The sequence below is a fragment of the Indicator indicator genome, chromosome 29 (assembly GCF_027791375.1).
Source record: "Indicator indicator isolate 239-I01 chromosome 29, UM_Iind_1.1, whole genome shotgun sequence".
Taxonomy (NCBI): Eukaryota; Metazoa; Chordata; class Aves; order Piciformes; family Indicatoridae; genus Indicator; species Indicator indicator.
The window spans coordinates 10970180-10996693 of record NC_072038.1 but is presented as its reverse complement, the minus strand read 5'-3'; the positions used below and the strand labels follow the sequence as shown (position 1 = coordinate 10996693).

Here is a 26514-nt window from a genome sequence, read left to right as displayed (position 1 = left end):
ATTTTAACTGAGTAATTGTTTGACATGGGATAAATTTATTTAATAAAACAAAGCAAGCAGATTGTAGTTACCCATGGTTTATGAAGTGCAATATGACAACCTTGTGTAATAACTCTAAATCTGTTTACACATTAGTGCATCTAGTCCTCTGTCTTTAGCTATTGCACATAGAAATTAAATAGAAAAGACCTGCGTATGAGACATGCAGACTTCATGGAAGGCAAATACTGCCTACATGATCAGAGCAAACTCCCAGAATATACACAGCCTGGAATGGTCAAGGAGGAGTTCAGGTAACAAATATAACCTACTAATATTTCAATTAAAGGTAACCAAAATAAGTGTTCAAATATAGAATTAATTTTAAATATATTAAATGCTTGATTTCTTTTATGTTTCAGGCAAGGTGCTGTTTAAAAAATCTTCAATATAATAGCTTCATTTAGAGATGGCAAATCATCATTACACATGGAAATTTTGATTTACATCAAATGTGACAACACAACATACAAAAAAGTTCTTAAAAAATTACTTCTAAAAAAAGAAAAAAAAGAAGCAAATCATGTTACAAAAGGAGAGCCCAAACTCCCCTTCTTTGTAAACTAAAACGTTTTCTGACATCCATGAGCAGTTGGCAACACTGAGTATCAGAAAAATACTACATGTGTTAAATAGTGGATATGTAGTGTTCAAATATTGAATTTCCTGCATACATCTTGAATCATACCAGATAGAAAGAAAAGGCAGTTCTCCCTCCCCCTTTAGTTTTGGCCATTAATTAGCAGAAAGAGTCTTTAATTACATGGCAATTAGCTTGAGTAATTGCAGTGCTTGAATTCCTATTCCACAAAGCCCAAAGAACCAATGCATGGGGGTCAAAATCTTTTCAGTCACAGCTGTTCTCACAAGGACCAAGCCGTTTGATGCCTGCAGGTGCAGGGCTGTGACCCCGGAGTTTGGTCCCATGCTTTGGCCGTAAACACAGTGCAATGGAAAAGACTCACAGCAACAAACTCTCCTAGAAGAAAGAACTTGGTGTGTTTCATTGTAGCAAGAGGCTTTGTACACAGTAGGTAACTAAGTACTCCTGGTAATGTGCAGTATTGACATTTGTATGTGTGCTCATGTCTTTAGAAACATTCAGAGTTAATCATGAACCAAGGTGATTGTACCTCACTATAAGGCGGCTTGCTATGGTTTGGTCTCATGGCTTTACCAATTTTTTTCTCCTCACTGACAAATCTGGCAGCCCCACCTTCACTGATAGTTTGTGTTTTATGGCTACTTGCTTCCCCAAAAAAGCACAAGTTCTCTATGAAAAAAAAAAAGTAATAATGTATCTACCACACTGAATCACAATATTTCCTATGTATCCAATTTACATTCTTTTATCCTGAAAGCATTCCATATTTTGATTGCTTGACACAAGCTATTGAACTGCAGAAGTGAAAGAACATAAAACAGTTCATTCCACACCTCCAATTGCCTGAGAAAGAAAAATATTCTTCCAGTTTCATAAATTCATTCCTTAGGATTCGGCATGCAGTTCCTTTGCTGCCAAACAACCTTTCAAGGCTTTAATGCACATTAATATAGCATGAAAACAAGCTGAACAAAAGGTGTGTCAATAAGCTCCTCCATCTATTACACTTAGGTTCCTCCTCCCTCTCCCAAAGAACAGGTCATCTTAGCCTCCAAGTTAAAATCCTGATGGCAGCCAGTACAAAAACAAATCAACTGCTTAATGGAATGAAACTTCATGTAGCTGAAGTACACTGGAACAATAACCAGGCAAGTGAGCACAAAGGTATGGTTATAGGCAGTCCTTGGGAGGGGGGCAAGTGGCACAAGTTAAGGATGAGAACTACAGCACAGTTTATAAAACCATGTGAATAACTTTTATAATACTGTAAACTGTAAGAGTCTTCACATGTCATGGTTGATCAGGGGCCTCCATGATCAGATCTTTAGGAGGGCACATAGAAGAGCGGGGATCCATGGCTGAGTGCATTAAAGGAATATAAATATCATCCATGTTTGGCATGACAAAGATTTTCTGTGGAAAGATGCAATTATATAAAGTTACATTTTCTAGACCAATTGAAACCTTGGCTTTCTGATTTGTTTAGTTAAAAAATGCAAAAAATTTCCAGATCAAAGGTTCTTGAGTTCATCACTGAGCCATTGCCCACACTGAAGTTCTACAGTGTGCATTGATACCTGGCTCAATATCTGTTAATTTCAGACAGGAGTTTGTCCTGTCATCTAAGGACACCTAGGATCATGCTTTTATTTAAGTACAACATTTTTGGTTCTAAAATCGTTCTGGCAAGCACTAAACCACGTTTCCATCCAGGTCTACACATAGTCTTCAGACCAGCTCAGAAGCTGGTTTCAGCCAAGTTAACTTCCCTTCTATTGAACAGGAGCGGTGGAAGATGCCAACTAGTCTTGAATGAAATAGGGAACATGCAAAAATTTAACCCTCCCACCCCTCTAATGGACCAAAATATCATTACTGAAATGAAAATGTAAGAAGGATACACACCTGAAACTCTTGTTCCAGTTTCCTCTCTATCCAGTCAGTCACATGAACCAGTGTTACTTCTCTCTCACCAAGTTTTGGCCGAGCTTTTAGCTCCAGGTAGGGAGGTCTTCGAAAGCCATACCTTACACAGTACACAGTACAGAGTACACAGAAGAGGTTCCATTATAAACACTCCAACGACACCTATAACTTCAGCCTGTTAACTGTCAATGTTCTCTTAATAGCAGCTCCTACCATATTTACAACTCATCTGTATTGCCCCCCTTCCAAAACCCATTTAAGCTACTTGACCCTTTTTCCTAGTTGCAGTCCCTTAGGCTAAAGGGCTAAAACATTGCCCAGTTCTGGAGGAAGCTTCTCTTACCATATCCTGTCAGTAGGTGGAGGTGGAATGTTAATTACTAGCGTTCCTTTGCACTCTTGAACTTCAACTGTTAGCAGCAATGGAGTATTGGAGACCTCTTCAATTTTCTTCTTAATAAACTCTGTCTCTGTTGCTTTCTGAAAGTATTTTGACTTGGTAATTTTATCCACAATTCTCATGATCTTACTTGTCCGATGTCCTCCTATATACCTTTAGGTGGAGAGCAGACAAAGAGTACATCAAGGTAATTTTCTTAAACCTACTGTTTGCTAGGACATGGAATTCCTATGAAATCATTAGAGAGTGTGATGTAAATATTCTAAAGAGAAACATTGACATGGCCAAGCAGTACTGACCAGAGCCTTCACGTAGCAGCCCTGCTCTGTTAGCTACAAGCGTCTGGCAGAAATTCCACCCAGTCTGAACACTCCACCTTCCCAGATGGCATTGGAAATGCAACATAATTTTTAAATTGCAAATACAGTTTCACCATTTATGCCAGCAAGCTGGCATGAGAAGTGACAACCTGTCTGTTACCATTCTAGCAGAACTGTCAAGACACAGATGAACTGAGACAGAAGCACGTTTCAGCATAGAAGGCCCAACCATCACATTTCATCACATCTATTTAACAGTGTGTATCAAACAGGTTTCAATTTTAAGGGACTGTAGCATTTACAGTGAGTATAAAGGTGGTGAAAGAGGAAGGCCAGTTAGGGAGCGGGTAGAATGATGCTCCAAAACTGATGACCTATGCCTGCAGAGAGGCAACTTTTCCTGGCAAGCGTAGCTTGCTTTGCAACCAGATGCTTTAAGGACTACAATTTTTCTTACACCTATCCCATTTCAGAAATACACTCTAAGAATAGCATGTTTGAGATTTTCACACACTATATTATACCTAATTGTGGCTCTTGAAGCTATGAAGCAGAGATGGCCTTGCTAAGGAAATAACATTCATGTATTCTGCACAGAACTCATGTTTAGCCAGCCTTTTAAAGAACTTTCCTTAGCAAAAGACAAGAAACCCCCCAGCTGATACAGAAGACGTGAATTAACTTCAACTTTTGGATCTTACACTAGCTGTTAATGTTCCCTAGATTAAGTACTCCTCTTTCATCAGTTCTTATAGTGATAATAATGCGGGTTTTGGAAAGGTGTAAGGAAATTCTTTGTTCTCCCCTCTTTGCCCTTGACAGTTCTTTATATGATCTATATATTCCTTGAAAATATTAAATGCAGCACCTATTGAAATAATTATAACAATTCATCACGTAGTTTTCTAAAGGTTTTAGGACTAAAACTCCAAGAGAACTCCCTTGAACATTTTGGATATGTCATGGAACCTTTAGGTGTTTTTACTGAGATGTGTTCAGACAAAGGAAACCTCATGATTGTTAGAGACATTTCAGTGTTGCTACATTATTTCTCATTATATGGCATAAGATGTAGAAAGCAAAGAATTGAATTAAAAAAAAAAAAACCAAACCAAACCAAAACCAAAACCAAAACACAGAACAGCAGTGAAAACAAAGAATGATGTTCCCAAACTGACACTGGGACATGTTCTTTTAGATTCTTGCACATCAGAGGGCAGTATTGCATCAGCATACTCTAAGACCTTCAAGGAAAAAAAAAAAAAACAAAAAAAACCAAAACCACAAAACCCTCATCAAGAAACCTAGGTTTGAAAAAGTTGGGCTTGTATAGGCTTGAAGTTCTTTCAACTGGAAATATGGGATCAGCAGGATCAGTATGGGTGCAATACTGTACAGAGTGTTTCAAGCTCACACATAAAATCCTGTTCTTGGCCCTGCTACTAGGCAAGACACCCTGAAGAAGGTGCCCACAGGTTCTCTGGCCCAAAGACTTGGCTGTAATGTAATGTAATGTAATAGTGAAGAAATTAGGAGGTGTCAAATGGAGCACTGCACAGGTCATTCTGCAGAAGTGCTGTGTGCAGAATAATGCTCCCAGAATGATAAAATACTCAGCAGAGAAGCTTCCTTTCAGTTTGTAATGCAGGGCTTGGTCTTTGCTCTAGAAATGGGCAAGCTGTGTTTAATTGCTTGGACATATTTGCACTCGTGACATCGTGTGTGACAATGAGCATTACAGGACTGGACCAAGGTATCAGTTCATTAAGTCTGGAAATAGGGGGTGAGGAAAGGATTAACAAAAATCTGAGAGCTCACCCTTCTGCTCCTGGAGCCACCTGCTTCTCTCCTGCCACTTCAGGAGCATCGTCCTCTTCTGAAGAGCCAGCGCTGGAGGATTCCTCATCACTGTCTGCAAGACAATACGCCCTTGGCCTGGAACTGAAACAATGCAATTTCCAGGTCAGACGTAATATCTTTAAGTAGCTATTCACCACCTACAGCATGGCTTGGCATTACATGGATTTCTACTGGAGACTCTAAAATGTCTCCTCCTCTTTTTAATAAACTCTATCTGAAAGAACAAAACTGAAGCCAGTCTGTCAGAAGTAGCTTCAAACAGAAATTTTGTCTTCCCCAGCGGAATGTAATTCTGAATGAAAGAGGCTGGCTGGGGAATGGCTGTTCTACATATGCAAATCAAGCGTGGAGACTATTTGAAATACATTTTAAAGTATCTCTGTTGCTGCTCGTGGCTTCCCATTGAAATTGAGCAATACAGAGGCTGGACAGGGTTTTTCTCATCTGTTTTGAAAACACTTACAAAGCCATACTTTTAAATTGAAAGGTGAGAACATGCGATTCTGGCTTGTACTGAAAGAAAACTCCAACTTAAAACTACATCATCTGCTAACTGAATCCCAGAATCTCCTGGAGATGTTAACTGAGTGTTAACACACACCCCCCTTATCTTCACAATGTATGCACCTTATCTGCACAGCACTTTTAACCCAAGTTAATAAATTCCATTTTGTCTCCTCCCACATACATGCAATGCTTGCAACACAGACAATTTCCAGCAGTGGTAACGTGCAAAGCACAAGAGAATCCATCTTTGTCATCTGCCTCCAAAAGAAATGCTCAGTCCTCAACTGGCAGAGCACAGTTGTCTCAGACTAGCTCTTCACCTTCCTTCCTGCAGATACAGTGTGTGTTATCACTTACCAATTTTGTATAGAAAAAAGGTAATTTTATTAACAGAAGCAGTCTAACATAGCCCTGGGAAGTAATATTTCCTCAGATGTTTTACAGAGATACTTTTTGTCCCATACAAATGTAGGCTATAAACTCTCTTTAGTATCTTTGCTGGAAATACTCCTTTCTCTGCTATATTTGTAGAGAAATTGACCTTTGGGCTTGTGAATTTTTAAGCTACTCTGACAGTAAATGGTGTTTACAGCATGTAAACTTCAGGAGGGGTTATCTTGTTCTTTTGGGTTTGTTTGTTGGGTTTTTTTGGTGGTTTTTGTTTGTTTGTTTTCTGAAAGAGTCCAAGATGGAGTAAGGCAAATAATGTAACGGGAAGAAAAGGAGGAAGAAAGTAAAGTAATAAACAAATGCTGCTCTTAGGGTACAAAGCCTCACACAGTAGTAACTAATTCCTAGACTTCCACTCTGGAAATGTTCATGTACATGATCACAGAAAAATTTCTAATCTTTTAAACGGATTAAAATGAGGGAAAGATGCAGTGAATGCAGTTCACTATTAAGAAATCTCCACTAGATGCAAGAGCTTGTTACACAACACGTGCTTCAACAGCACATGGTTTTAGCCCTAGGCACTATACCCAGGACTGTAACACTCTACAGCTTGTTCAGAATCCACCTTATAACTGCATTTTCTTTGTGTGTGTTCCTGGAAATTTATTTGAAGCACACAGGACACAGACTGAAGCAACTGTCTGCTACTCTGTATGTAGAACAAACTGTTAGTTGCTGTAGGAAGTCCTAATGTTAAGGGACAGCTCATGTACAGCTCAGTGCAGAACACTCCTTCCTAACTGCCTGTTTAAGAACAGGGGCAGTAATCCCATCACCAGGCTACGCTGAAGAATTTGCTGCCCAGGCTATGGCATCGGAGTTGTAAACCTCTTCTTGCCCAGAGCTGCATTTGGTACCTGCCCAAGAGTGATCAGTACACCAAACTGAACCACCTCCCTCAGGACTTAGAGCGGGGAGGAAAGCTCACAGCACTGACCCCAATAGCAATGCTGGAGTTGTTTCTCAGAAAAGTTCATGTTTTTGGGTCAGATTCAAACCACACACTTTCTGCCTGGGTGTGACCTGCCTTCACTTTCCTGTACACAGAGCATCCAGGTCAAAGCACACCCACTTCATCTGCAAGGTTCTCAAAGGTGTCACCTTCACCCAAGGTGGTTTACTTGCCTAGATAATGGGGCCCTCTGAAGTGCCTCCACAAGGGAGCACCAACTGGCTAAGACCACAAGACCAAAGGAACAATAAATAAGCTTGAGTGAGATTTCAGGGGATCTCTGCATACAATGAACCATTTACATGACACAAACATTGGCACAAAAAACACTTTGGAGCTACAATATTGTTCCTGAGCAGATTGTACAATATTGTATGAATTGCCATTTGTTGGTTTGGGGTTTGTTTTGTGTTTTTTTCACACGGTACAACACAGCAAAAAGGACTTGATAGGGCAAGAAACTGTGGTAACTTTGGGTCAGCCTGCCTGCATTTGCTTAACCTCTGTTATCGCCCAAATTGCTACTATAGCAATTTCATAAAATTGGCAAGAGTTTTCCACCCTTTAAGAGCTGCACTTTCCTGGGAGTGCAGGCAAGAGAGCATTATCAAACTGAGTAACAGCACACTTCACTCCTATTGCAAGCACTAATGCAGCAGCAGCAGCAACAGAATGGACTGCAACACTGAACCATCTGTCTCACTTTACAATGACAATGTCCAAGGACAGTTAAAACTCAGTGCTGCTCCCCCCACCCTCCTCTTCCTGGATGAGTAGATGCCTTTCTTACATGAGTTTGTGGTTAATGCATCTCAAGAGGTAGTTTGTTCTAGGCTCTTGAGGGACAGAAATGAGCTCAAGCAACCACCAAGCATCACTTACAGACAACATGATTGTGGGTGCAAGCACAAGCAGTATGGTTTGATTTGTCACAGCAGCTGTCAACTGATCATTATAAAAGGCAGTAAAATTAACTAGCACAGCATAGATGAGAATCAAACTGTTCCATACTATCTTTGTTTATAATATCCCCTATGTTTGAGGGGGGAAAAAATACAACCATCCAGCAACCGAAAAAATCTCATTCAATCTAGAATAGATCAGGCTGTTCTTCATGTGAAGCTGGCACTACCTGGCCCTGAGCATGGGAACATCACAGCCATTTGCAGGGAACAATGAAGTTAATGCTCATACCTTCAAGTAATTGGTTGCTTAGCTACAGACATTTACATTTGCCGTTGCTGGGGGCCCATCCCTCAGCCTGAATCAAGCTGATTTTCAACTATGAAATCAATGCATTCGCTAATTATTTCTGAGGCCATTCATTGCACTGGACAGCCATAAAAATATACAAGAAAATCCTGAAGGGATGGGGGAAAAAAGGCAAGAATTTGATTTGTACAGACATTTCCTTCTCTCTCCCCCATTTTTTGGGTGGAGAATGGGATTTTTCAAAAACCACGCTTGCCAACTGCACTCCTGTAAATTCAGAAATATTTCTTTCAAGCAGTGACAATAAGAATCTAGGTCAATTTTAAATCCTCTGAATTTCTACCAGGGTATGAGATCATTCAGCCATTAGTTTTCTTACATTTCTCTTCTTGTCATGGCTGCACTGTAATATAGCACTGCTGTATTACTTCAAGATATCTCAGACTGAACACTCAGAGCTCTCAAACAAGGATACAAAGCATCTAATATCTTAATTTTGAAGAACCACAGCATTTTATTCTCATCTAAATAAATGGCTAGATTCAGAGAATGTTTTCTTCATTTGCTGGCAGTGGTTGTACACTCAGAGACCAGCTATTGTTCATGGACTGCAGTTTTCTTGAGTACAAAGAGAATGCATCACAAAGAATCAACACTCCACAGCTGACAGGCTGTATATTTGACAGGTGTCAATCACCAGGTTAATACAAATGGACAGACTGAAGGAATTCAAACAACATCATAAAAATGAGAGGGAAAGCAAAACTACAAGTTGGGTAAGCTACATGATCATAGAATGGTTTGGGTTGGAAGGGACCTCCAAAGCTCAGCTAGTCCAACTCCCCTGCAATAAGCAGGGATATCCTCAACTACAGTAGGTTGCTCAGAGCCTTGTTGAGCCTTGAGTACCTTCAGGGACGGGGCCTCAACTACCTCCCTGGGCAACCTGCTGCAGTGCTCTGCCAGGTGTGATGATGATTACATATGTTTCCTAATTAGTGGAGCTATAAGGCACTTCACTTAGACATAGCAGGTAAATAGAAGTGTGATATGAGGAAAACTGGAGACTAAAGTAGGGGTGAGATTATTGCTATGATGCAATAAAGGTATTAAAAAAAAAAATCTTTACAGAACAGTTCCAGCCTGTTTACTTTCCACAGTTGTTTACTACTACAGTTGAGGGTGTACCATGCTGTGGTAGCACCTTACACATGTCTACCTCCCCATTTCCACATGTGTGTATCTCAAAGGATCAGTTCTTGCTGGCTAAGACCCCAAGGATATGAAAACACTACATTGTAGTTATAGAATATTTTTAAATCCCACCAAGAAAATTCATTTGTATAAAAATTATGGTATGAGAAAAGCCTTTTATTAAGGCAATTATCAATAGTGAAATTAAACACTGAAGTTACACAGAAAGGCCAAGTTCTACACTTAAGTGCATTCAACCCCCCCAAAGACTCCTTTCAATCTACTGCAGAGCCAGAGCTGCACACAGACAAGGCAAAATTCCCCTTTTCATCATGATTCTACCAGTGCAAGACCTTACCCTTCTTTGCCTATCTCTCCAACTTTCAGCGCTTCACCAAGTGGCTCTTTACCAAGTTTGGTCAAGTTCATCTTGGTCTCCAGGGTCATTAGAAAAGATCCATTGTAGGACATTTCCAAATCAATCCAAAGTCCTAAAATAATCAATAACAAGAAGAAGAAGACATCACTTTAAGAACAGCCACCACCACTTTGTTTTTATGTCAAGCCAAAGTTAATTTAAACAAAGTCACACTTTTTCCGAAGACAAAAAACTATCTTTTTTGGTCAACTGGTTATGTCATTAATTCACAAATAATTAAAAGCTTATCAAAGCAATTTTTCTGTACACATTAAGCTTATGGAACAAAGTTGAATGATGAGATATAAATCAAAGCCTTGTTGGAAGCGACATCAGTGAATATACCTTAAGTGCAAAGAGATCTGAGTCAAGACAAAGAAAATAGGATGCTATCAGGGATGCACTTCAAAACTATTTACAGTACTGCTCCATGCCAAGCAGTAATGGGGACACTTCCTCTATTACTTACACTCTCCAAATGAAGCAAAACTGGAAATCTCAGAGCAATATTACTTGTCACATGTCACAACCTGCAGTCTCCTTGGCTTTTGCAATGGTGTATTAAAGGAGTATGGAAAAGTTCACTCTAACTCAGCTACAGGCATTCTTCTTAGATTCACAGCAAGCAGGGGCATTACTTAGAACAGTTCTAGAGGTGTGGTATTGAATTAAATTCCACTGTCTGGGCAGACCAGTCACCAACAGAATTGTCTTGGGAATAATGGCAAGATTAGGTCCTGCCTCTTACGTTAGGCTCTGCTCTCCCACCAATTAAAACAAGCTACAGGGTATTTCTGATCCAGAGATTAGACATCAGATGTCACTAAGCATAGATTATGCATCTTGCTTTCCCAGGCACTGCAGTTGCACACAGTCTGCTCTAGCAGTATCTGGCACATCAATCACTAATGTATTCTATTTTTATTTATTTATTCAAAAGCAATTAATGGTAACTACTCTTTGGGTTTGATTGAGCTAGAAGAGATGTCCTTCTTCAACTGTTTTCTGCAAAAATGGATCAGAAGAATGGCACTGTCCCCACTCCCACCCATTTCTATGAACAGAAGCACACACAGCTCCCAGAGATCAGGTCACTGATACACTGAGATGATGTGCTGGAAGCAGTACTGAGCACAAGCTGCTTCTTTACCAACCCAAAGAATTTTTTTCCATCAAAGTGTTTTTCTAATACTGTTCAAAAACAAAACACAAGAACTCAAACACAAGCTGATATAGATTTTTCCTCTTTACAGTAACAAAGCTGCAGAAAGACCATCAGAAAGAAACCAGCAAAAGAGACCTTTTGGATAACCAGTGAGTCAGCATGCTTCAAATATCAGTGTTGTTTTAACAGTAGATCAAATTAAGCACAGGATGCCATTACTGAGAGGGAAAATTCCTTCTGGCCAGAACACGATCCCATGCATTCTCCAGAGGGAAAAAAGGGAGGTAATGGAGGGAGAGAGAGTGAAGAACCGAGCAGATGGCACAATTCATTCAGAGCTATCTGGCTCCCCAGCCCTGACAGAAGAACAGCAAATACTACAGCATGTGCTGCCACTCAGATTGGACTATATTAACGGAACCAAGAGGGCTTTTCTCCTAACATTGCCTGTTAAAAAAATTAGTTACTTCAAGGAGCCATATAATAAAAAAACATTTTCCTTGTCCTCTAAGTACAACAGCAAAACAAGGGGCTTTAGTAATTATTTTAGCAATTATTAATTTTAAAAGTAGTAATTATTCACTGCAAGCTTTTAAAACCTCAGATACTACAAGTTCACATTTGACAATATGAAAGGAGTTGCAAGGATACAGATTCTACCATAATTGTTGGCTTGTCACAGCTTAATTGAACAAGAAAATGAAGGAGTTAATTTGTTCTCCCTGCTGTTGTTGGCAATTAATTGAAGCCAAGAGTTCAGCAACCTCCTAAATCCCATCTCATGACTTAGAAGTAGTCTTTGGTTACAACTAAAGTTACGAGAACAGAGAAAGGAATTTAAAAAAATGTATAAATCCAGGCAAACGCTCCAGTGAGATCCTCATAGCGCAAGCTTGTTTAAAAAGAAACCACCAAATCACTTGGCAAGTCTCATCTAGGTAAGGACTTTAAAAAAAATTCACGTTTTCTGCAACTCAAAATAAAATTTCTACCAAAGGTGAACCACTTTGCTACTGGGAACAGTGGAGGATGTCCTAAGTACTGTGGAGAAGCTGCTGACCCAGGCAGGAAGCATATGACAAGCAGCAGCATTGTGGTTTAGATCCCCAAATACTGATTGCACATAAGCTTATTCCAGCTATTCCATTTTTATTTCTCTTCAGATAGTTTTTGTTCCTCATGACAACAAAACAATCTGCTCTTTTCCAGCATGCTTTGTTTCTAAAGCTCAGCGGAAAACATCCTTTCAAGAAGTTGAGAGTAAAGCACCCAGTGCTATAGAGATAAAGCTTGTCCCCAAAGAGCTGCAAGCCCCAAGTGAGGTAAGGGCAAACAATAGCTTTGGATACAACAGGCAGCAGCAGTTCACACATTATGTATGTCCAAGAGAGTTTTAGTAACTCCCCAAAGTCTGTTTTTCTCACAGTTTTACAAGGGAAAGGTTAGAGTTTAGCAACCATCCCATGCTTTTAGTCAGTGATTTGAGTGGCACAATATTTTTAATAGTAGTGATGAAGTTTATTTATTCCCTCCTCAATTTCATGCATCTGGTATTGTTGTAAAAGTCTGATAATGATGTTCATATGAGTAAGGGAAGAGCAGTGCAGTGAGAGTGGCAGACAAATGAGTTGTGCATCAAAGTTACAGTTAAATAAACCTTAAAAAGACCAGGTGCAAGCTACATAATATGTGCAAAGATGAAGCCTAAATTGCTTCTAATCAGGAACTGGCTCATTGTCTAGAACTGTGCACAGCTGAATTCAATCACAAATTCCTCATCCTGGGGAGCCCCTGTTGCTTGACCTCTAAATTGAGCAGAACTAAGATCTTGAAGACACAAACCACCTCAGTAAACAGAACTCCCCTCAGATTCCTTGAGTCCAGCACTGCCATCTCCTCCAACCAGCATTGCCAAGGAAGCAGGTGGCACTACACATCTGCTGTGTGCTCAATACCCTCATGCCCTGAGAAGATACCACATGAAGCAACAAGAGAGTCTGCTCCTCACACAGACAGAGGCACAGAGTGCTAAGTGAAGACTGCTCCTGCTATGATCTTCAGTTGATTGTCTGCCCAAACCTTGCTCTGACTATGTTTGTTGCTACTGTTCTAAATCTGCTACTGAGACTTGCTGAAGTTTAGCTCACTGCTGGCCTGTAATTTAGATCTCTCCAGAGGTTCTCAACACTCCTGTTTTGGAAATTCAGCAAATCCCTACCATCTCACTAGTAGTTTATTGGTTTTGCCACCAACTAGAAATTATTTTCATATCTTTCATGTATGAGTTTAAAGAATAATTTTAAAAATAAGTTGTTTGCCATGCAATCCATAGCTGCAACACAACAGGTCCTCTAAGGAAATATTTCCCTTCAGACCAATTAGAAACTTCTCCACCTCGATTTAAGTAATTCTTGTTCACTTCTCTATCCCAGTGTAACTCCTCAGAACAAGCTTTTAATAAAGGTACCTTTATCTGAATAAAACACCCACAAGACACACAGATCAAAATTCTGTTCTCCACAGGTACAAAGGCATGAACCTGGCAAAATCAGAAGAGGAAACATGTATTTTACCTCTGTGATCAACAGAAGGTTTGAAGGCCTGAAGGATCTTCGGCACTGCTATCCCCATGTCAAGCTCAGTTAAGGTTAACTCGTTCATAAAGTATGGCAGCTAAAAGGAGAGAATTTAAAAATCAAACCCACGTTTTGGAGCTAAACATCGTTGTTTCCTGAGAAGAAACTTGAGGAAAGGATTGAGCTGAAAAGCCACCAGTGAAAGAACACAAATTTCTTCCAACGCCAGGTTTTGACAGTTATCAGTTTCCAAACAATATTTTGGAGAGAAATTCAGCATCCGAGCTTGGAATGTTTAAATGTTTTTAAAATGCTGAAGTTCAGATGCTGACCTTTAACCTCCAGCATGCGGAGTATAACAAAAGCACAGAATCATGATGATTTGTGTGCCTATTTACTGTAAGTGCTTCTAATCAACAGAAATTCAATCTCCTGTGAACACACAGTGCATTAAACTGTCAAAAATACATCCATCCCCCATTCTCAGTCTTTCCACTTAAACTGTTTCCAATGAGATGCTTGGGGACTGCTGTCACAATTGTGGAAACAGCCATGGCAGAATTAGGTTGCTGCTTATTTCCCACAGCACAAGCAACACCATCTCACAGCTGGTGCTGGCAGCCAAATTTCAGAGCTTTTGTCAGCACGACTGTATCTTCCTTTGCCTCTAGGAACAGGGAAACTCCTCCCCAAACATCAGGAGCTAAACAGGCCTGTGATCAACTGCTGCTGTTCAGAACAGTTACAGAATGCAAAGGGATGACCCAGAAGTCCCTCAAAAGCACCACTCCTCCCTTCACCCTCTGAGCTTATGTAGCTGATGAACAATTATAGTCTATCACCCCAAAGAGCTCTTTCCCTGACTGTTACTCCCACTGACCTCTCCTGCCAGCAGTGGATGTCTGACGTTAATAGAGACACGTTAGAATTGTGGTTCCCTGATCTTCTCCATCTTAAACCCAAGCTACAATTTCCCAAAGCAGATTTCATAATTTATATGCAGCTCTATTTATCCCTAAAGTAAATATAATAATACTTCTACTTTTTACACAAAAACTTCATAAATAGTTAATTGAGCTGTAGTTCATTTGAAGCTGAAGCTGCAAAGTTAACATGTTGAGCTCCAACTGTGAAATAGCAAAGCTGAACTGGAACTCTATCACACTCATTTACTTGTCTTTCAGAGTAAGGGTGAAATAGGTCTTCCTTCTGCTGTTTTCAAGCTCAAAGACCATGTGTTTGTTTCCTTCCACAGGCAATGTGCAGTGCAAGTCTTCACATTAGTTACCTTTATTTTACTAAGCTTCATTTGGATCTTCTTCGACACTAGATCAGACCAATACTTTTCTCCTAAAAAATCCCAAAATATTCTTCCAAGCAAAGCATTCACCCAGGCCTCCTGTTCCTCTTCTTCAGCTTCTATGTGGGCATCTGGTAACTGAAAACACAGAGCAGGTCATTCAGCTTTACACATTCTATAAATTGAGGTCAGAGAAGGCCTCACTGACACTGGGCAGTTCAGTTAGAGCTCAGGTTAACTGGGAACACTAAATGCTCAGCTTTACAACCACATCAGCTGGCCTGACATGAGCTTGCTTGTCATCATCCTGACATGCAAAAGAGAGAAGGAGACCACACAGATATAGATTCACCTCTGGCAGCGAAATGAGAAAGTTGTATGTAATTTAACCTCTGGCAGCAAAAGCAAATAAGCACAGAGTGGGCAGACTTAGAAACGTTGCAGAGACATTCTTCCCCATATCCAGAGAAACAGCTACTCGACACTAGTTTCGTTTTATCAAAAAACAGGAAAGCAAGACCCAAGGTCACATCCTTAAATCTAGTTCAGAAATATCACAAATAGATGATGAGCAAGTGCAATACAGGGAAATCAATTTTTCCCCTGAAGTCCTTGGGCATAGGATTTATGGAACCATATTGTTCCTTCTGCTGCTTTGAAGGCTTTGCTTACAGTGCAAGAGGTCTATGTCTTGGTCTCAAAACTCTCAAGCAACATATGTTCAGATGTTGCCTCACTGACTAGAGTCACAAAAGCAAAGGCAGCTGAAATAATTTCATCTGTGTACATGCCATCAGGTATTTAATCCATGAAGGGAAGACAACAATACTTAGCCTTTCTCAACTGTCTGCATTGAACGAAGGTGCCTTTCATTATTACAGGCAGAAATCCTGCAGCCAGCAAAAAAGCAGTGCTTTCTAAGAGGAGGCAGGTAGATGCTACAGCTCTGAATATCATTTCTCGGCAGTGACTGCTCCCAATGGCTGCAGCCTCACGCAGGCAGCATTGCTGGGTTCGTAGCTTCTGCTGTGACGCAAGCTTCCTGCCAGCAGCTGATCTATTTATAGACTGATTTCTGACACGTGCCAGATGCAGCAGCAAATTCATCACTGCTTCAGGGGCTGTGAGGGGCTAGAATATCTTTTTTTCCTGGGGGAACACAAGATGTGTTTATTAGCATGCTATACCATGGCCTCCTGCTCCTTTCTGGATGCTGTAGGAAAGCCTGGCAACAAAGATGCACAACATGAATCACATCTTTGAAATGAATGGTGATTGTACTTAACACTAAGGACCCATTTATTAAGGGTGTCATACTTTTAATATTAAGGTTCTGTTTAGGAAGAATGGTTCAAATGCAATCCAAAAGACCAAAGGATTAGTTGGAGCCATAGACATTGTTTACCATTACACTGCCAGGTACTGCACAATACTCACACATCAGCCACTTAGTGTTGTTTTAAAGGACATTTACAAATGGAAATCAATCCATGCCTCATGTCTCTTTGAGCAACACTGTCCAAGTCAAACTGTTGTCTGTACAAGACCCAATTCCATTTCTGTCCCCCAGTCAACCCAAGCAGCAGGAATACTGCAGTAAACTGTCCCACTATTGTCAAAGCCACAGCCAGAGCACCATCAGATACATCAAGGTAAATTCCTAACCCTATTCCTGGCAACAGGGCCAGGACATCATTCCTGAGAAGGATTGAAGAGGTTAAGCACTTCCTAAAACATGCAAAAGAAAAAGAGTTCTCAGGTCCAGGACAAAAAGCACTGCTTCACATGCATGAGTAAAGTCAAATGTGGGGTGAAAACAGGTTTTATAGTATCTGCACTGAAAACCTGCCACAAACAGCATCTAGCTTATACCTCTGCTATGTGACAATTCTGTCCGGATCAGGAGCTCTCAGGAAGGGTAGAAAACCTTTAGCTCTCTTCACCAGAAAATGAAGAAGGTCAAGTTTGCTACCAAGTACTAAAATTCCACTTAAACTGTTTCAACAAGCTAAGACCTCAAAAATATGCTTTTAGTTCTATTTTATACATACAAGGGGAAAACAAAACAAAACACCACCACTTTTTACTACTATTAGGAAGTGAGATTTGTGGACTTCTGGTTTGTTTTCATCTTAAGACAAAAATTCTTTGGGGACGAGTTCTGGATTGTCTTTTTTTGGGGGGACACACCTGTGCATTCCTAAGGAAGAAAACCTACAGCTGTATTGCCTTCAGCTAGACAGTCTTGTAGGTACAAGACACTGCAAAAGCCAGAAAAAAACCCAGAGATGTTCTCAGGAGATGGGAAATCAAACTAAATCAATTAATCAATTAAAAGCTAGCATGTTACACTAAGAAGAAACCATAGTCAACAGGGAACTTGCAAACGTATAAAAAGTTTAGGTCCAACCTGTAAGTAAAGGAATTAATTTTTCTTTCTACAGTAGTGATTTTTACAGTAGTAGGTAAGAAGATAAAAGATTCACCACCTCTGATGAACCTTTTCAGGGAAAAGCATTACCTTTTTCACAGCTGTAGGGCTGCTATCTGCACTGAGGACTGGACTACCTGAAGGGCTTTTCTTTTCCTGGGGTACACACTTTGCCATATAAACACTGTAGTCCAGGAGCATTTTCTGCCGGACGTTGCTGGCCAGGTCCTTGTGCTTCAGCTGAGATGCAATTTCTTCTGCACTCCCCTTACTGCTGCTCCGGCTGTGTGTGAGAACTCCGGACTGACTATCCGATCTGCTGTGTGTTGGCAAGAGCCCTAAATCAAAAGGGGTAAAACCTGTTTAGCAAAAAAGAAGCCTGACAGTCAAATGACAGAGTGCATGGTCAAACACTCAGAGGAGAGAAATTAGGTTGCAGACTTCATTTATCCCAAAAAAGCCCATTCAGAGCAGAGCAGTGCTTTCTCATTTTGAAGGGTGGAAGTAAATTCTACTACTCTGTTTTGGTGGTCCTAAGCTCAAATTAGTCAATATTTGGTATGATTCAGCACTCAGCAGGATGTGAGGCTGGAAAACTCAGCTGATCAATAGCTTATTTAAATATGGACACTCACATATGGATAACATATGGCAGAATCCCCAACAGCCCTGCTGGGGAATGCCTAAAATAGAAGTCAGGTGACTGAAATGTACCTATAACTATACTTCATTCTTTTGTTCTGTTTTTAATTTAATTATAGGCTGTTACAATTAAAAAGGACTGTGAAAAACATGTATTAGAATTTTAATTAGCCATTATTTTGCATTTGCATTTCAAGAAGTTCTGTGCCAGAAATAATGATGTTAATCCATTTTTAAAAGCTTCTCAGAGAACAAAAAAGAGAGGAAAGCACTAGTCATTCAGACTTAAAATTGTATCAGAGGATGGGTTTAAATTAATATTTCAAACATGTGATCAATACTGTAGACTACCAGATATCTACTGTGGCATAGGACTATTTATTTTAAAAGAAAATTTTGTTTTGTTGTGATGTTAACCCACAAGAAACCTTTTTCTGTTTACAGAAAGTTGGAGTGGAAGGAAGGATGGAGGAGGAAGAACAGGTAATAAGAGGACTGAGTCTAGTACTGCAAATGTTGACATCAGCTCCAACAGGATTGAGAAAAAAATGAAAGACTGAACAATTCATCCTTACAAAACTGACAGGAGTTGTTACAGTCACTGAAGAACAGTGCATTCACAGAAACCAGCCTGCAAATAGTAAGGACAGCTGGGGGCATGTAGCCAAGAGAGGAAAAGACAGGGTGGGAAAGTGGGACTGAGAGGCCAAGATAAGGAGCAGAAGAGCATCTTCAGCATTATTTGTCTCTAAAGATCACTGTAGCTCCACAGTTGCTACAACTAGCACTGTGAAAGCACAACAGTGGTTTGTTTCTTTCAACAGACACTTTTACTAGAATGCAAAATTTGAATACCTGGCTTGCTCCCACATACACTGGATGGCTTCTTTGCTTCAGACTTCAGCTTGGATGCAAGAAGGAACCTTCTGAACCATTCCTCCTTCTCCCTGCCTGTCCTTCCAAAGAGATAAAGTACTTGATCCTTTTGGCTAGTGCACTTTGCTCCATCCTGAGGTTTCTTGGATTCTTCATTGTTCAAGTCCACTTTTTCAGCAGATAATTTTTCCTCTGTATTCTCTCTATCAATCTGGGCCTTAGCCATGAAATCGTCCTGTCTAGCAAGTTCAATGCAAATGGGATATTTCTTATTCCAAATCCGTTTTCGTGCCAGACTCGTAGGAACCAGAGAAATCTGAATGATAAATAGAAGGGTTAAATTAGCTTATTTTTCAGCTGTATCTTCAATGGTTCTATGTTGCATAACAAATACAGGAACACAAGAAATACAGATCCTACATTGGATCTGCTGGGTTCAACTGCCTCCTAACTCACAGCTGGTTGATGTTCAATCCTCTGCTGTTACTAAGCCTTTGCAATAGCCTTAGAATTAAAACAATCACCATGCAAGTAGCTCAGACTTCTACAATCATGTGAAGAAACTCAGTTTTCATTTAAAATATTTTATTCTCATAGTTATAAAGAAAAAATAATAGAAAAACAGGAACCTTGTTTTTGTGACTATGGGGTAGACAGTGAGAATCCAAACTGAGTTTTAAACTCAGCATTTCAGGTCCACCTGCTGAAATTCAGTTTTTTAAGCTGGCAACAATCACATCAAGTATTTCAGAATTAAGACATAAAATGTAGATAATTATATTCTAAATTCAGCATATTCAGAGAGAATGAAGACAATGCAAGTGATGAGAAGAGTGATAAGAGTTAAAGATTCTTGTCTAGGGGTTGAACTTACCAGTGGTCTCCAAAAACCACAGAGAACAGCCCTCATTTGCTTTTTACAGACAGGGCACTTGACACTTTCATAACCAACTGGGGACGGGTTGCGGGGGGAATTACTGGAAATTTTTCTAAGTTACCATGGGGAACAACTGTCAGACAAGTGCTCCCGCAGCATGTGAGAGCTTGTCCTCTTCATGGGAAAACACAGTCCTGCCTATTGCAGAGTTAAGTTTTTGCTTTATCTTTTCATCATCTTCCTTCAACAGAAAGCAGAGCTGACAGCCAACTCCTTTCCTGTACTGACTCAGGGAAACAAAGGCAGCTTTTCCTCACTGTTGCCTTGGTCCCTCTCTCCCTCTAACTCCCACAGTCAACTGAAGCAGTTCCCTCCTACATCTGTACTGCCAAGGCCCTCTATTGATGCAGCACATTAAAAAAAAATCCATTCTTTTAATAATGGGGTATTGATGTATTGCTTAATACAATGCCAATGGAATTAACCTCACATGGCAATTCTTCACAAATTTAAGGGAGGCAAATAACAAATAGGAAAACTGTCCTGGCGTTATCCTTAATGTAAAAATCCCTATCTCCAGAAAGTCCCGTCTGCTCCAGCCACCTCTCACTCTGCCCTGCTACATCCACATTCAATGTACACTCCCTCTTCAAGCAAAAAGCAAATGTTGTCTGAACTGCCTTGGGATAGGGAGAACCACTGAAGATTATGAATTTTGGTGTAAGCTTCAGAACAGTCATGTAGCAATCCAAGATGTGGTGAACAATTTTCTGACCTCCCATGTGTTGACGTCTGCTCTGAACTGACAGAAAAATCATGCTTTTCCCTTCTTCTATAGAAATCTTTTTTTTTCATTTTTCCCTTCTTGTATAGAAATATTTTTTTTCTAAATCCTGCTTGATCTTCCAGCACAATTTTTTTGCAAGTTAATGCCAACAACAGGTTTGTTTATGTAATGACAGAGCATGGAAACAGAGGAATGAAAAAAAAAGAAAAAAAAACAAACCACCTTTGACATTTCATAAAGAAGAAGTTTCAAGGTATTTTTTGTTAAAATCAGACGTAAGTGAGGCACACTCACCTTGCTCTCTGTAAGTTCATAAATTTTCTGGCTGACATAAGTGACTTCAGGCTTTGGCTCATTGTACACAGCCCTTCTAGAGATATTTTTGTTAGGTTTTGAAAGCCGCAAGGTGCTTCCTTCCAGTCGCACATAGACAGAGTGAGTCAACGTAGCATGGTACGTTTCTGGATCATAATTATAAATTTCATTCATCCATCCCTAGAGTTAAAAATAAACAAAGCAACACACTCGTTAGGAGGCTTTTAGGCTGCTGGAAAATCAAGTGCAGTATGTGCATAAAAGTTTTAAATAATTACCCAAGCCTTTGCTTAAGTCATTTCACTTAAAATACAACAGAGCAATAAATGCCCTAAATGAGGCAGCACTTAATTGACAGAGCACACCATTTGTTTTCCTGACTGCATAATTTTGTACACATAGCAGGGTCCTCTCTTGCCTCATCTTCATGAAAGGCTGCGAGATCTGCAGACTTAGGCTTGCTGGGAAGAACCACAAGGCAGCCAGCAAGGGCACACTGCAGAGCTGCACATCTGCTTACAGCAAGCACAGACATTTCAATCACCAGCAGTCAAGGCAGAGCAAACAGTCTGTCTGCTTATAGACAGCACCAACATCTTAATCACCAACAATTAAGTACTGTGTGGAAGACCACAGTGGAGTTTGCTTTAACACACCATCACCGATTGACAGAATCTAACATGCTGCTTAACTGCCCAGTTACAACACAGGAGTCACGCATGAGGACGTCAATTTAATTCCTTTCTGTGCAGTGAAGGAAACAGAAAACAAACCAACCAGCCCTGCTGAAACAAGTCCCTAAGTGCTGACTCTAGTCACAGTTGATGTTACTCCTCTACCATCTGCTTACAGAAAATGCAAGGTAAGTGGGGCAGAAGACAAGCCAAAATATTCATTCAAGAAGGAATGAGCAAGTTTTCCTTCTCTTAACCTGCCCTGCAACATACTTTGATAATTACTTCTACCTGCACATCAAAATCTTAATTTGGCAAACTCAATGTTCATTAATGTCAACAGAAGGCAAAGAAGACTTAAAAAGGCATCCCCTAGAGCATCAAACAGCATCCTTACAAATACTGAGGTGAGAAGTGGGGAGAGCATCCACTGCTGGGAAGAGGAGAAAGCTGAACCAGCATCCCTGGTATTCTCAAAACAAATAAAGTTGTAGCTACCTTATGCAAAACATCCCAGAAATTAGTGCAACATTGCAAAAAAAGCTTCCACCCCCACACAGAAATGCAGAATTTATTTTAATGCTCATACAGTTTCTCAAGGTAGAGAACACACTCTTTCTTAGGTGCCATAGTAACAGTGATATCTATGTTTTGCTTACTCCAACACCTAGCTCCATTTTCACTACAGGCCCTGGAGAACCTAGAAAAAATAGCATTTCTTTTATGTTCAGCAGAGATTAAGTCATTCATCTTTGCTCGGCTCCAAAGCAGGCTGCCTCTTTTATTAACAGAAATATCAACACATTGTTATTTGGAGTAGCTTCGTGCTTGGGTAGTTGCTTACCCTGTGTTGTATACAGCTACCAACACAACGCCGGAGGAAGTTTTCTACAAACAATTAAGGTTCTGCACAGCAGGGTGGATGTTTGTTTGAGCACATCCCCTTTCCTTCCTAGAAATTATTAAGCCAAGACATCTTCGAGCAGACAGCAACTAATTTTCAGCCAAGAACTCCAGCTGGACTTACTGAAGCACGAGGAGGACATCACAAGAGTTGCCTAAAGCCACTGAGCTGTTCACTCTGTGCAGAACTGGAATGTCCATATGGCCCACGGATCTCTGGACAGACTCCCACCTGCCTCCCGGATCAGATCTCTGAGCTATTTCTAGCTCAGACACCAAAGTCTGGAGCCTGCAGTCAGGCAAACATACAGATGGAAACTTGCTGCCTCCAAAGTTCAGTTGAAGACCACAGGAGTTGGCACAAAGAGAAGGAACACTTGGAAAGTTGATCTTTAGATGAAGTTTAGCCACAGCAGCCCTTTCCGTAACTGTAAAAAGCTACAATGTTATTTTCAGTAGAAGGTTTGGAAACCCTTAGGTATGTCTGGTACCCAAAAGAAGGAAGGTGAGAGTACACTTGAAGCTTCTTTAGTGTCGTGCTTCAGATGGAACCAGATGGAATTTTCTGACCCCAGCACTTGTGCTGAGCAGGGGACAGATAGTGATGAAAACAAGGTGTGATTTATAAATCCTTCTATTGACTGCTGTGTATTGCATGTAAGAAGTAAAAAAATCCAGGAATACAACTTCAAAGATGGGGAAGTTGACATGACCTGAACAGCTTGGGACACGCATCAGATGCATGAACTTTGCTATAGCTTCTCAGTAGCTACAGGACTTATCCTAAAGCATTACATTCACATTTAATTTCATCCCTGAATCTGAAAATGTGCCAGCTCGGGAATTTCCCCCCCCAAAAAATATGTAATTGTGTTAAAGGGGGTATGGCACAATCTGCTTCTCACTTCAGCAGTTTCCACTTTCATAAATTGTTGTTTCATTCACCGTAAAAAACAATTTCAAGTTTCTACAAGAAAACCTAACATTTATCTCAAAGTTCCTTCATTTTAGAACAATTTTAGCAGAAATACCTCCATCCCCCTCTTTGCAAAAACAAACTGGAACAAAAGATTCAGGGCCTAGGGAAACCATTTTGCACTGCAAAACAGAGAAGTTATGTTACCATAACATGGTAGCAACAGATGAATTTTGCTCAACTACTGAAGCAACAATGGATTTCCTTGTGTGGGAGAGGCATGACTGTATGATGGGTCTTTTTTGTACTAGCAAAGTTGTTAAAATAAGAAATTTAGTAATTCAGGGAGGACAATGACCATAGTCATATGCTACCCTGCAGCTGCTTGCTATTTACACTGATCCTGTGATCCCTGTTTATAAAGGTCAGCAGTTGCTCTGAATTCACAGCTGCATCTAGGAGAAAGTGCCTGACCATCAGACTGGTAACTAACCTGGAATACTGGGCAGTGAGCCTTCCATAGCAAAGGTCACAGCTCCTATCGCAAAACCAAAAAGATCTGGTCTGTTTGTTAGTCAGCAGAGGCTGAACTGGCTTCCAGAGGCAGCAAGTCACCTCCATCCCAGCTACCAAGTGACCCAGCCCCAGAGAACACCTGGGTCTGTGGAACACAGGCACCGGAGAAAATGGCTTCAGAAGGCCTGCCCTGCTTTACGTTGCCACTCACCTTCAGTATTTCAGGTTCTTTGATGTCTAGAGCTTCTGTATTCCATCGATTTTTCCTATTGTTATGCAATCTGGTATATTCATGAGTGCGTGGAGTAAGAAGCCAAATCACACAGACAGCTATCATAAATCCAAGGGCCATTCCAAAGAAGAGTCCACTTAAGTAGCCAGGGAGAGGGATAATAAAGTAAGCATAGACTAACAGTGTTAAGAAGTACAAAGTTTTCACTGGTATTTTAGGCTGTTGCACATATGAATTATTTTCATCTTCGCTACTGAGCACAGTACCATTCTTCTCAGTCATCTCTCGATCGAGCAAAGTTTCAGTAGGTTTATCGGTTTTCCTTTCATCCTCCAGCAAGGAAAAGTCCTCAGAATACAGTTCACAAAACTCCTCATCCTCTTTGCTTGCTAGTGCAGACAGTGAACATTTTTCAAGTACAAGTGAAGTTTTTGAACTCACGTCCTTTGTGCTTGCAGACTGAGAGCTTTTGGTCTCGGTCTCTTTTGGGTGTTCCTCAGCCACTTTCGACTGATCATTCCTACTCAGGTTAGAGTCACTCCCACAGAAGTCCCCTTCAGAATCACATTCTTCCTCCTTAATGCTGTAGTTGTTATTGCTTTCCAAATGGCCATTCAAACTAGAAAGGTTTGAGAGTTCTGAAGCACTTGAAGATAAGGCTTTGGACCTGTGGCTACTACTTTCATCACCCATTATTTTACTGAGCAGCTGAAGAGGCTCGTAGATCACTTCAGAAAGGCGTCTTTTAGTATCTTCAATTTTAGCCTCCATTTCAGGGACTTTAAAAAAGGAACGGGTGTCAGAGGGAGATGTTAATGGAGATGAGGGGGCAGTTTTAGAATCGCCACCTGTGGCTCGAGGTTGAGTGAACTGTTTGAACAAATGTAAGTTCAGCTTCGAGTCAGGAGGCCTGTAAGACACAGCTTCAGCTTCTGGTTTGGAAGTGTCTGTGGACAGAGATTTCACTAAGGTTTTCATTAACTGTCTATGTCGCATCGGTGGCGTGGGTTCTTTCGGTTCCACTTCTGTTGAAAGGGACTTGACTAAACACTTAAAAGGCTTTGAAGTAGAAACTGTGGATCCACTGCAGCAGACACCTGATCTGGAAGGGGATGAAGATGGGGAAGACAACAGGATGGATTTCTGTTCCACAGGCGGTGGTGCACCTGATAAGCTGACAATTTGACATGTGTTTGATGACGGAGACAGGACTAGTGGCACTGCATTGAATATTTGGGATGTGGAAGGAGAATCCAACAGCTTCACAGTCTCTGCAGATGGCAGAATTGCAGGTGATGAGGACAGTAGTGATGCAGAGTTGGCCATGTCAAGCGAGGTAGCTGGACCAGAAAAATCATGGCCAGTATGCTCAAAGCAGAGGTCTTCCTTGGCTTCAAGTGCTGTTACAATGCTTTGGTCATCTAGTTCCTCACCAAGAAATTCTTTAAACTCCTCTTCCTCCTCTTCTTCCTCCTTCCCAAAAGCAGAGAAATGAATAGTGATGGTTTCTCGGGAGACAGATCGCTGGACCTGCACTTTTGGTGCTGACTGCTTTGAGGACATTTCACCAGTTTTCTCTGCATGGCTACTGTTCTGACTTGTCATTGCAGGTCCCAGAGATGTGTCAGAGCCTGAGAAGAAAAGATAATACTTTGTTAAATGTCTTTTTTCCCCCTCCTCAAACACCTTTATTTTCCAGCACTAAGCCAAACACAAGAGCTGGGTTGGATATTAAAACCCTGGACACAGTTCACCTCAGTGGATTTGAAGCTGTCTAGTAAAACCATGGACTGTTGCTATAGGAATTGACTGTACATTTATTTCATTGAATAAAACATATCTTTGTTGTAGTTAATATCCCCTTCACATCTGCCTCATTCTTAGTATCACTGAATGCAAGAATACATTCAAAGAAAGACAAGGGAAAAAAACATGTTCAGATCAATTGGTAATCATGGATAGGAATGAAGAGCATTGTCAGCCCCTCTGAGATGATCTTCCAAGAAGAATGTGACACCATTTTTGGTAGACAAAAACCCCAAACTAAACCAAACCAAACCCCGTAACAAACACAAAAAAACCCAAGGAGCAGATACATTTGCTGTAGCTTGTACTGAATTTTGCAACAACCAGTACATTAAAAAACAATGGCAATGCTATTTATTTAAGAGAGCACATCTGTTTGGGCCACCAGCAGGTATTTCATTACAGCATTCTGATTATCAATTGGCATTACAACAGTTGCACTCTCTCTACATATTTCTAAGCCTTTAGCAACTCAAACCTGGCAGATATCCTACAGAGAGCAATTTCTCCCCAACAAACACAGCATAGGGGAGACGCCCTGCTCTGTACAAGCTCATGTTTCAAAGCCATTCCTAAGCATAATTTCTCATTTTTACTGCCAGGGATTTGTTTG

The 26514-nt window shown here is 40.5% G+C and overlaps 1 protein-coding gene across 2 annotated transcripts; it reads right to left on the bottom strand.

The window, feature by feature from the left end:
* Window positions 1-34: 34 nt before the first annotated feature.
* TEX2 (testis expressed 2) lies at window positions 35-25719 on the bottom strand. 2 transcript variants are annotated; one of them, XM_054394009.1, is made up of 11 exons: window positions 24075-25719; window positions 20834-21034; window positions 18834-19191; window positions 17448-17695; window positions 14915-15064; window positions 13624-13723; window positions 9826-9958; window positions 5108-5230; window positions 2913-3122; window positions 2549-2669; window positions 35-2056 (listed from the first exon to the last, which is right to left on the bottom strand). In XM_054394009.1, exons 1-11 carry the CDS (start codon window positions 25698-25700, stop codon window positions 1934-1936), a joined length of 3393 nt encoding a protein of 1130 aa, XP_054249984.1. In that variant the 5' UTR covers window positions 25701-25719; the 3' UTR covers window positions 35-1933. The 2 variants fall into 2 exon arrangements, with proteins under 2 accessions (XP_054249984.1, XP_054249985.1); XM_054394010.1 differs by having other exon boundaries at window positions 18855-19191.
* Between the last annotated feature and the right edge of the window lie 795 nt (window positions 25720-26514).